General features: G+C 33.7%; 1 protein-coding gene across 3 annotated transcripts in view; it reads left to right on the forward strand.

Moving 5' to 3' along the window:
- LOC140447605 (methyl farnesoate epoxidase-like) overlaps nt 1-13,463 on the forward strand; it is a 221,312-nt gene that overhangs the window by 49,349 nt on the left and 158,500 nt on the right. The window contains exon 4 of one of the 3 annotated variants that reach the window (XM_072540352.1): nt 3,659-3,897. The exons of the other annotated variants lie outside the window; for them this stretch is intronic. Within the exon in view, the coding sequence (XP_072396453.1) occupies nt 3,659-3,897 (239 nt within the window). The remainder of the gene's footprint in view (nt 1-3,658; nt 3,898-13,463) is intronic. 3 annotated transcript variants of the gene reach the window in all.

Consider the following 13,463-nt stretch of genomic DNA (forward strand, 5'->3'; position numbering starts at 1 on the left):
GAATAAGAGAGAAAGAACCATAGTAGAGTGGCAGAGAGAATGGGCGAATGATAGCGAAAGGGCAAGGTGGACGAAGGAGCTTATTCTCGATCTGAGGCCGTGGTGGGAATGTAAGTTCAGGAAACTAGACTACTTCCTGACGCTGTTTCAGACCGGATATGGTAGTTTTGGCACCTTCACAAATAGAATAGCAAATCTGCCTCGGCGGACTGTACTATTAGTGGGGTACCGGACGCTGCCGCCCACATTTTTAACTGCCAGAGATAGGCAAATAAGATATCATTTATATCACGGGAGACATTGCATGAGATTTCGTGAAGCAAATGGGTTTCCGGCTGGATGAAAGAAACATTGTAAACATAATGTTGAAAGGAGAGAAAAAATGGAGAGAAGTACGCTGTCCGATTTCTGGGGTGATGAATAAAAAGGAACAGGAGGACAGAAGAGGAAATTGAACCAGGGATCTGAAATTTATGGTTAATATTATTTATTAGTTTATGTCCTAACGTCTGAAAAATTTTCTGATTTACGGTAATAGGTATGGTTATTTATAAATTTTTAGTTTTTTAGCATCAAACACGGAAATGTATTATACGTAATAGGAACCACACACGATGCATGCGTTTGAACAGAGAACGGAAACACCAAGTACATCAACATAGAACGAGGAGTGCGTCAAGGATGCATTTTATCCTCCCTATTATTTAATGTATATGCCGAAGATATAATTAGAGCTTCTCTTGAAAATCGTCCTGAAGGTGCCAGAGCCTATGGAATCATCATTAACAATATAAGGTATGCCGGTGACACCGTAGTATTAGCAGAAAGAGAAAACCAACTAAAAATATTGATGAACATATTATTAGAAGAAAGTCACAGGCTGGGCTTGGACATTAACTTTTCTAAAACCAAAATTCTGGTATTCCGCAAAAACCCCCATGAACTAGTTACACCTAACATACAAATAAATGGTAGCACCCTTCAGAGTTCCCAAAGCTTCATATACCTGGACAGAGAACTAAATAGTCAACTAGACCACTCAAAAGTAATTAGAAGACGCATTGAAATAGCAAGATCTGGTTTCATAAATATGCGCAAGATGCTATGTAACCCCAAGCTATCAGTCTCAATAAGATTGAGAACATTAAAGTGTTATCTGTGATCTCTTTTACTATATGGCTGTGAGGCTTGGACATTAAAACATTATGACGTCAACAAATTAAATTCATTTGAAATGTGGATGTACCGCTGAATGCTAAGAATAAGCTGGACCGGCAGAACTACGAATGAAGAAGTACTGAGAACAATGAGCACACGCCCTCATCTGGTCAATACTATCAAAATTAAAAAGACGTCATATCTAGGACACATAATGCACCATAGAGAATTTGAGCAGCTCTAGGTAATATTAGAAGGCAAGATTGAAGGTAAAAGCGGCATAGAACGAAAGAAAAAATCTTGGCTACGAAACATCAGAGATTGGACCCACACATAAATTAATTCATCAAGCCCAAAACAGAGAGAAATTTGCCATATTGATCGCCAACCTCAACAGAGAAGGCACTTACGAGGAGAAATTGAAATTGAAGACCACCTTGTTGTGCAAAGGGTACAACAATAGGTTCGAAAATAATATCGCAGTAGTCTGCATTTAGAAACCGTTTCAGAAAAACGAGATTGGTTCTTCCAGTAAGAGTGATGCCACCCCATACCATTATAATTCCGCCTTGCTATATATGTGGCCAATCGGTCATCATTACCAGATCGTCTCCAAATTTTTGTCCATCTTGTATCTAGTGCAAATCCAAATCGGTACTATATGTGAACAAATTAGAGACCCACTCACGTCTAACTTCATTTAACCCCACTTCATGCAATCTATTTCTAATGGTTTGGCCACTCTCAAACACCTAATAGATCTCTTGCAGCTTCATTTGTAATCGTGATGCAGTTGTAGTGCAATCTCGCAAAGCCTGCAAACTAATAAAAAGATCTTCAACCTATTTGGTTACCCTTTTACGGCCTGTGTGACGTTTAGCATTATCACCAGTATCTTAAGATCTTAACCACAAATGATTAATGATACTTCTTTTCATGTGGAGGACCTCAGCAACGTCTGTTTGACTTCTACCAGCTTGAAGCATCCAGATAGAACGCCACTGCGTTTCGCGATTTGAATGATGTCTCTCCATTATTGGCAACTGCAAAACTAAATAAAAATCCACATAGACATCGAAAATCAAGTACCAATAAAGAAAAAATAACATCTTATAGACAAAAAATGCGTATAGTCATTGCTATCAGCATTGCCGTCCAAGTTGGTAAAATAATCGACAAAACAACAAAAAAGATTAAAAACATAAATTTATTTTTGTATCACCTAGCCGCAAGCCCTTATCTCTTGCCGTACTGCTCCACCATAGGCCAATCAGATGCTGGTATCTGATTGGCCTATGGTGGAGCAGTACGGCAAGAGATAAGGGCTTGCGGCTAGGTGATACTCCTCCATAGATCCCTACCGGAAGGGCGTGGAACGCCTAAATACCGGGTATATATATATATATATATATATATATATATATATATATATATATATATATATATATATATATATATATATATATATATATATATATATATATATATATATATATATATATATTTATTTTTGTATTTGTAGCTAACATTGATTTAAAGCTATTAATATCGGTGTCCTAATTTTAACAACATAAGATACGCTGATGATACTGTCATTTTTGCAGACAGTCTTAAAGGTCTGCAGACACTTGTCTCCAGGGTGGCAGAAGTAAGTAGCAGGTTTGGGCTTGATTTTAACATCAAAAAAACCAAATACATGGTTATAAGCAAAAATAGGATACCACCTGGTCAATTACTAGTTAACCAACAACCTATAACACGAATCACTTTTGTTATCTGGATGCAAACTTAACTGAACAGTGGGACCAATCGACGGAAATTAAGATAAGGATCGAGAAGGCAAGATCAGCTTTCGTCAAAATGAAAAAAATCTTTAACAGCCACGATATTAAATTGGAAATAAAAGTTCGTTTACTAAAATGCTACGTATTCTCCGTTCTTTTATATGGCGTGGAGTCATGGACCTTAACTGAAGCATCACTAAAGAGACTCGAAGCATTTGAGATGTGGTGCTATAGACGCATGTTGAGGATTTCTTGGATAGACAGAGTTACCAACGAAGAAGTACTACATAGAATGGGTAAAGAGCGCGAACTAGTCATAACCATAAAACGTCGCAAACTAGAATACCTGGGCCATATAATGCGCAATGAACAACGATACAACCTACTTCGGACCATACTTCAAGGTAAAGTGCATGGGAAAAGAGGTCCAGGACGAAGAAGAATATCCTGGCTGCATAACCTGCGAAAATGGTTTAACTTAACCACTACCGGACTTTTCAGGGCAGCAGTCAACAAAGTCAGAAGAGCCATGTTATTGTCCAACATCCGTAACGGATAGGCACCATAAGAAGAAGAAATATCGGTGCTCCCTAGATTATTTTGATGTGTGAATATTCCACTGTTTGCTTTAAGTACAAACATAACACTGTTAGGTATTCCTAACAATCTTGTAGTCCCTAAGTAATTGCTGTCTTTTATATATTTACATATTTTAGAGTCACTTTCTAATGAAGAACAATCCAATGCAACATTACAAAGTACTATAAGGATGGATAAAAGCATTAAAAAGCAAATAGAAGTCTCCAACAGCAATAAAGGTTTAGCTAAACAATTTACAAACAATATAAAGAACAATCAAATTCATGAAACGGCTATAACAAACAAATTATTGGATGAAGCCATATTTTCTTTTAAACAAAAACATTTACTTGTGGATGCTGCTTCTGATTTAAAGGTAATTAATTATATTTATATCGGTTTTTAACACCGTATTATCTAATATTTAGAATTTATTAATAAAATAAGCTATGTAAGCATTGAATACTCTTCATGTAACACATCTAATATGGCGGATTGGACTGGCTGTAAAAGTCATGTCGTATGAGCTTGTAAAATCATCGTTTCACATTTCCTAGGTGTTCCCTGATTATTTTTCTATTAATTTTTAATTGACTCTTAATTCGTTATTATTTTCAATCCAAAAATTATTAAAAAAAGCTGAAATTAGGAAAATTTGTAATTTTATTATTTTTAAATATAAAGTTCCATGTGTATGTCATAAGAAAATTTAGTGTTTAGATAAATTACATTAAAAAAGCATTAAAATATATCTATATACTTTAGTCGTCAGAGAGGAAAATACCACTCAACCTCTAAAAATCATGCGAACCAGCTGAATTTTGCCGAGAATATTAACTTTCGGACCCCAAAAAAGATACAAAAAAGTTTACCACATTTACCTCTGGGCTTTCTCCTAAAAACCCTCTCGTAGGGAGCTAAAAACGCAAAAAAAATCGATTTACCAAGAATCTCTACGCCGTAGAAAAAATGTTTTAAATAAAAAATCTAGCGGAGATAATTTTAAACAAAAATGTTTATTAGCACTTTTTGTGTAGAATAAACCGTGCTCTTACAAACAACGCTTGAAGCGACCGTCGATTTTAAATGTCAGTTATGCGCGCAAAATCAATGTTCAATAAAATCTGTATCAGCTCGACGGTAAAAATTCGATATCTTTTGATTCAAGTGTTCTATCGACAAATGGGGGCTATGCCCGTGTGGGGTATAGGAAAATGCCTCCAAGATATGGGTGGTACTGGGGAAATGAAATACCCGGCGTGAATCAAAAACTAGTAAAACATTAGCGTCTGATCCAGAGTGGACGGCTACGAAAAGCGTCTGACCCAGAGTGGGCGGCTGATACAGAACTCACCAACCCGTCTTACAAGCGAGGTGTTTTAATGCCAAAAAACCCTCTTCAGGAAACATGTCGAATTACGAAACAAACGGAATAGGACCCCAGGTGGATAGAGTTACTAACTCGGAATCCCACACCGGGAAACCGGTCCGCCTCAAGGATTCTGGGGGAGGCAAATATTCGACAAAAATAAATGTAGGAACGTATAACATCAGATCCATGAACGAAGACACTAAAATCCACCAACTAGAAGAGGAACTGACTAAAATACAGTGGGATAATATCGGCATATCCGAAGTAAGAAGAAAAGGAGAACAAAAAATACAGCTAATATCAGGAAATTTGGGGCAAAAAGGGCATATCAGATAGAGTAGCATACACGACGCTAAAATTAAAAAGAACGTCCTTAAAAATCATACAGGTGTACGCTCCAACAAGTACCTATAGCGATGAAGATATTGAACATTTCTACGAAGACATAACAACAGCTATGGAAGAAAAGAAATCAAAATTAATGCTAATAATCGGGGACTTCAATGTCAAAATAGGAGAACAACTATATAAAGAAGAAGACAAAGTAGGACCCCATGGATACGACAAAAGAAATGATAGAGGACACACATTGATGAATTACTTGGAGGAGAAGCAAGTATATGCAATGAATACATTCCTTAAGGAAAAACCCCAAAGAAAATAGACATGGATTAGTCCCAATGGTGAAACTAAAAACGAAATTTATTATATTCTTTCAACGCAAAAATACATGGTTAAAGACGTAACAGCCCTAAATCGCTTCTCAACTGGTAGCGACCATAGACTAGTCCTAGCCAAGCTGATCATTGATAGTAGATTTGAAACAAGAAAGAAAATGTAAAATAATCAGAAATTAGACATGGAAAAACTAAAACAAGAAAAACAGACGTACGAAGAGAGAATAAAGGAAATATCGCCGACCAAGGAAGATATAGAACACAAACATATCAATGAAATAAACATGATATTTACTGAAACTCTAATGAAAGTGGGTAAAGAAATAGCACAGACAACAACAAAAAAAGAAAGTTTCATATCCCAGAAAACAAAGATTCTTATGGATACAAGAAGAACATTACTAGAACAAGGTGACAGAAATTAAATGGAATACAAAGAAATAAACAAAACTATTAGAAAAAATATCAGAGTGTAAACGGAGAGTACAGGAAGACAAAATAGGGAAAACAATTGAAAAAAATAGAAACATGAAGTGCTTAAAGCAGAACCTGGGAAACATACAAATTAATAGCATAAAGAACAAAGAAGCAGTGGAGACCAACAATATAAAAGAAATTTTACAGATAACGCACAAATATTATACAAATCTCTATAAAACAGAACAAAAACCAACCCAAGAAATCCGTAATCAGTTACAACTGAAAATAAAGAACGTTAACTCTGACCTACAACCAGAAATCAGTAAATATGAAATAAAAAAGGCACTCAAAGAAATGAAGAATAACAAATCTCCTGGGAAAGATGGAATAACTGTGGAAATGCTAATAAATGGGGGGAAAACTACAGTGGAAGTCCTTTATGTACTAATGAATAAAATATTGTACACAAAACAAATACCCACCTCATGGAACGAGGCAATAACACTATTACTATTTAAGAAAGGCGATATAAAAGATCTGAAAAACTATAGGCCCATAACACTACTGAATGTAATGTACAAACTGTTAACTCAACTAATAACAAACAGATTAACAACTAAGTTAGATAATTACCAGTCAAGAGAGCATGCCGGTTTTAGAAAAAGATTCAGTACAAGCGACCATCTGCTTACGATAAAAATATTAATTGAAAAGCCCAACGAATATCAAATCCCAATGTATATGGCATTTGTAGACTTTAAAAAAGCATTCGATAAGGTGGAACATTGGGCATTAAAGAAGTCTTTACAAAATGGGAGAATAGACTATAGATACACGGAATTAATTTTCAATATATATGATTAAACAACAACTTCCATTAAAATAGTTGAACAAACGGAGCCCATTAAAATACGACGAAGAGTCAGACAGGGTGACACTATATCACCCAAACTACTCAATCACGCCTTGGAAGGCGTTATGAGGAAATTACAATGGGAAAAACGGGGTATTAACATAAATGGCCAATACTTAAATCACTTGAGATATGCAGACGACATTGTATTAATAACAGATAAAAGGGAAGAATTACAAAATATGATGGATGAATTAAATAGCGAATCAACAAAAATAGGTCTACAAATGAATTATAATAAAACGAAAATTATGACCAACCAACCGGAAGAATTAATAATTATAATTGCACAAACAACTATAGAACAAGTAAAAGAATATGTATATTTGCGACAACAACTAGTTAAATTAAATAAAGAAAATCAGACCGGAGAAATAAAGAGAAGGATACGGTTGGCTTGGGTATCCTTCGGAAAACTTTCCTATATATTAAAAAATAGAAAATACCCCCAATATTTAAAAACAAGAGTCTTCAACCAATATATACTTCCTGTTCTCACCTACAGTTCTCAAACTTGGACGTTTACAAAGGAAAACATGGAAAAAATAGCAACGACCCAAAGAGCCATGGAAAGGCAAATGCTGAACATCAGGCTATCAGACAAGAAAAGAAATACTTGGATCCGCAACAAAACAAAAGTGACTGATGTATTAACGCAGATAGCAAAACTTAAGTGGAAGTTCGCTGGAAATACCATAAGACAGAAAGACGACAGATGGAATAAGACGATTATACACGGGAGACCATATAGTTACAAACGAAAAAGAGGAAGGCCACAAATGAGATGGTTAGATGAATTGAAGAAACACGCAGGCCCGAAGTGGATACAAACTGCCTACAATAGAGAGACGTGGAAGAAGCAAGAGAAGGTCTATGTCAAAAATTGGACAGCAAGGGCTGTATAGATAGATAGATAGATCGATAAAAGTCAAGATGCGTTTTAAAGGTAAAGAGTCCAGATTTCGTATGCAACTTTTTTATTTTGCGTATCCATACAGGTTAATATATGGCATTACCTTTATCACTAGTTAATACCATTAGGCCAGGATGTTTTTTTTAGAAAAGTGGACGTTTGTTCATATATTAGGTCAATATCGGTTTTGGCGTTAAAAGGCTAATGTGAGAAGTTGGTAAAAATGTTATTGGCAGATGATCTTAATTCGAGAAGGTCATTGGTTTTAGAGTGAGACAGTATGTTTTCTATGTAAGCTACGAAATTACATACAAAGTTGTCCTTGAATGAGGGTTGTAATCCAAACTTTGGTCCGAGATAAAGAAGTTTAAGGACGTTGTTGGGTATTTGGATGTCTGTGAGATTGTTTAACCATTTCTCGTGAAATGGTAAGCGATTGAACGGCGGAGTGGTCAATAGCTTGTTTAATTTGTTTTGGAGATAAGATTGAGATTTATGTAGAAAGAAGTCATATTTTTTTATTAGGGAAGATTCATACTGATCTAAAATGGTTGAGGGAAGAAGATGTTCAAGTTGGATGAATATGTTTGACATTTGTCGATGAATGAATACTATATCAGAATGTACGGACGAAATATGGAAGTTCAACAATAGTTCTCTCACTTGCTTGTTGATGAAATTAGCTCTTCTTGTCAAGTCAATTTAATTAACGGTCATAATCTTTATATATATATATATATATATATATATGGATGTTAATGAAACACTCTTATGACTTTTTGTCTAGCTTTCGGAATGGTTTTATTCCTTTTTCAAGACACTGTAATAAGAAAAAGTGTAAATATTTATAAAATATCACAAATCTTCAGTGCAACTTATTGTCGTTGAGATTATTTATAAAAGCATAGACACTCAACATTAATAACACACACATAAAATATAAAATAGTGGACAAAATACATTTTAAAATTCTTTAAAATTTAGGTAAAAATTTTGTTGTCATCTTGTACTGGTGTGTTTTAACTCTGGCACATAGAGAACAAAAAGAAAAAATCCTATGATTAAAAAGTAATTAGGTGTACTTAATATCATATTTCTTTTTAAGAAATACTAGAAGCCCATCTTAGGTGATTTTAATTTTTAAACCTGTCTTAATGGTATGCAACATGTTATGCATATAACTGTAATTTGTGTGGGTACGGGTGCAGGTAGATATTAATTTTATTTTGGATGTTTTTCCAGTAAGTAACAATAAATGTTGCTCAATTTATCTATGTCTGACTTTTTATTGATGCAAGATGTACTCGATTTTATGGAACACATTTCCAAGAAAACACGTTTTGAATGGTTCTTTTCTATATGACTGCAACCCTAATAAACTGTGTTGTTTGTTTATATTGACAGTCACTAATATCCAGTAATTCTTATATATATATATATATATATATATATATATATATATATATATATATATATATATATGTCTATAAGATATTCACAAAGATCATCAACAACAGATTAACAAACGCATTAGATTCTGCACAGCCGAGAAGAGAACAAGCTGAAGTGGATTCAGTACCATAGATCACATTCATACACTTCGAGGACTAATGAGTAGAGCTAAAGAATATGAAACACCGCTAGCATTAACCTTCATAGATTTCGAGAAGGCTTTCAATTCTATGTATCCCAAGGCAGTAATAGAAGCTTTGAGCAACCAAGGCATTGACAAACTGTATATAGAAACTTTAGCAAATATATACAGACAAGCAAACGCTAAGGTAAAAATTTATGGAAACACTTCAGAATTTACGACTATCAGAGGCGTCCGATAAGGAGACGCAATATCACCAAAGCTCTAGAAAATATATTCAGCAAAATGAACTGGCAGAACAAAGAAATATTCATGGATGGAGAATAACTCAGCCATCTCAGATTTGCAGACAACATCGTTCTGATTGGTAATAATCCTGCAGAACTACAAGAACTTATAAGCGACCTAAATGCAGCTAGTTGGCTAAATGACCTAAATGAAGTTGGCCTAAAAATTAACTTGACAAAAACAAAAACCATGTACAACGAGCTGGTGGATGTCCAAGATGTAATAATATACAACACTGCACTTGAAACAGTAGACGAGTATGTATACCTGGGACAATTAAAACATAAATCTGGCTCCTTACTTCCAGAAATCAACAGAAGAATAAAACTAGCTTGGGTATCTTTTGGTAAATATTCAGATATATTCAAATCAAAGATGCCAATCCACCTGAAGAAAAAAGCATTCAATCAGTGTATACTACCAATCATGACATACGGCTGCGAAAGTTGAACACTAAAGAAAGAGATCATATCGAAACTCAAAGTCACTCAAAGGTCAGTGGAGCGATGTACGCTAGGTATAACAAAGAGAGATCGAAAAAGAATAGAATGGATCAGACAGAAAACCAAGGTTACTGATGTAATCCATAGAATTTAATCTCTAAAATGGCATTGGGCGGGACATTTAGCGTGAAAACCTGACAATAGGTGGTCCACTAGAATTACACATTGGTATCCAAGAGGCGGCAATAGACCAAAAAGACGTCCAGATTTAAGATGGAACTATGACAACGAAACAAGCCCGTACAAAATAGCACAGAAAAGCGAATTTTAGACAATCGTGGATTTAGATATGAAGAATGAATATGTAAGGGAGGCTACACCATAACTTGTAGAATATGCTGAGAATGATGATATATATATATATATATATATATATATATATATATATATATGAAAGTAAAAGATTGCATTTCATTTCAATCGGAACTCCACCATTGCTCTACACGTGTTTCGAGTTATTCACTATTCGAGTTGAATAACTCGAAACACGTGTAGAGCAATGGTGGAGTTCCGATTGAAATGAAATGCAATCTTTTACTTTCATTTAAACGTCTTTCTCTACGTAAAGAGCGAAAAAGATAGTAATTTTCAAAGGTGAATCGTAGATGCATGTTGAAGTAAAAAGATACTTCTAGCGTCGTTAAAAGTCTCTAGTAAGAGGCTTTGAATTTGCGGTTCACCTAATTTACTATCAGAGAGGTCTCTGGACTTCGTGTTACTTCATATATATATATATATCGGTTTCAAAACGTCTTGCGTCGTTGTCCGATGCCTAATTTCCACGAATTTCTATCATTCCATTGTTCTTCGGTCAAGTCTCGGGAGCTCATTGCCTTTGTTATTCCCTCCTTCCATGTTCTTTTTGGTCTTCCTCGTTTCTTACGATTTGGTGGTATCCATTTCATGGCGATTTTTGGTAGTCTTGTTTCTGGCATTCTTTGAACATGGCCATACCATATAAGTTGTTTCCTTTCTATGTCTGTTGCCAGAGATCCATCTACCCCCATCCGATTTCTTATTTCATCGTTTCTAATTCTGTCTGCTCTAGATATTCGAAGTGATCGTCTAAATACATCCATTTCTGTTGCTTCGAGTTTTCTTTATATATATACATATATATATACATATATATATACATATAAATAATGTAACACATAAATGTCAAATTTAAATTTCATCAATAAATTGTATCCCAAATTAGCACAAAATAAAATATCAATACATCAATTTACTTTATCAATACAAAATTTATATGCCTGCTATATAAAAGAAAATACAATTTTCTAACAGATCAAAATTATGTTATCTAAATTGTAAAAATCCCACAAACACACAGTCTTTTGATTTTTATCCAACCGGCAAAAACATCAAAATTTATTTTTCTTTAATAATCTTACAAATAAAAAAAAACAACATTTCTCTTTCAAATCTCGTATCAAACTCTTTTTAATTTTTTTGTTTTTAAACTAAACCTCTCGTTTTCTTCCATACCATTTCCTAAAATCTCCTTCTTGACCAATGAACACACTCCAATAAAATCATTCTTCCACTTCTGATTTGAAAACTAAATCGATATCATACAATTATTTGGAATATCCTGAAGTCAAACTTTATTGTTGTCGGATGTCTTAAAAACCAATTTCTTTATTATCCCTAATAGCCCAGTCTGGTTATACAAAAATCATCGATTTCACGGCAAAATGTTTCGCAGATATCTGAAGCTTTTAAGACATAGGCGGGGGTTACTAGATGACGAATAGATAAAAAGATACTCCTATTCTTACCTTGCGTTTTTTTTAAACAATAATTTATGGTCAGAATTTGATTTTTTATCTATAAGTTTTTTCCCTTATAATTTAAATAAACAATATTTATACCATTTTTTTATGTCAAGAATATCTTTATTTTCCCGTTTTTCAATTAAAATTGATAAATAATTTACGGAGATATTTGCAAAAAAGCAGTTTTTTTGTACTAATTTATAAATTTAATTAATTTTTTTATTAACAAAATAAACTGTTATTAATACATTTCAACATTGAGGAATTACCGTCGTTTAAATTTGTGCGAAATTTCCCCCCGATCGGTCAGATAGTTTAAATGTTATTCAATTTGTTTATCCCTGGGACTAATTATTTAATCCATTGAACTTGCCCTATGAATGATGCTAGACACATTTAACAAATTTCATACGCTTCTTTAAGACTTATACTATCTCAGAAGTTAAAGGAATATTGAGTTTTCATCGAAATTATTTACAAAATAAACGTTTGAAAAAGGGGTATGTTTTTTACTTATAAACAATTGTAATAACTTCTATATTTTTTAAGCTACAGACTTGTACGTACAACCATTAGATAGCTGGTAAAAAAACTCATATTTAACAAAAAATAAATAAACCTTCTATGATCAATAGGAACGAAGTTAGCGACAATTTTTTTGTTAATTATATCTCCATTGTTTATAAACATTAACAAGTAAAATTTGCACAAATTTTGAATGAAAATCTAAACTTTATATTGAATTTTATAGCTATAAAATTCATCCAATTTTTCGAAACTTAAAACCTTTCGAAACGAAGTTACTTTCGAAAGATCGACATAGGAAAGTGGAGGGGAAACTGTTTTAGCTCCTCGCTGCAAAATTTAATATTATGGTTACGGATTTATCATTCAAAAGCTTCAACAGTTCTGTAGGAATTTCATCAGGTTCATTTGCTTTTCCATTTTTAGCGTTTCTTATTTCGTATTCTACTTCTTCTTTCAATATGTCTGGCCCAGTTGCATTGATTATCTGAGTTAAGTTGTTTCTATCGTCTTCAAATAATTAATTTAGGTATTCTGTCCATCTTTTTATTTTATTCTCTAGATTTACAATAAGATTTCCATCTTTGTCTTTAAGTTAACCTATTTGGCATTTCTTTATGCTTCCTGTTATCTCTTTTACTTTTCTGTGCATATTGAACGCATCGTACTTTTTCTCATAGGTTTCCATTTCTTCACGTTGTTCTTTAATCCACCCCTCTTTGGCTTCTTTTATTTTCTTTTTTATGTGTTTATTTATTTCTTTGTATTTGTCTGGGTAATTCTTCATCTTTCTTCTTTGTTCCATCAAGTCTAGTATATCTTGTGTCATCCACCCCTTATTCTTTGTTATTGTTTTTGTAAGATCTTTCTTTCCTGCTGTTTGTATAGCTGTATTTATGTACTTTAATTTTTGGTTAACGTTGTTTGTATCGTTAATTTGTTGCTGCACTGAACAG

This window comes from Diabrotica undecimpunctata, chromosome 8, assembly GCF_040954645.1.
Source record: "Diabrotica undecimpunctata isolate CICGRU chromosome 8, icDiaUnde3, whole genome shotgun sequence".
Lineage (NCBI taxonomy): Eukaryota > Metazoa > Arthropoda > Insecta > Coleoptera > Chrysomelidae > Diabrotica > Diabrotica undecimpunctata.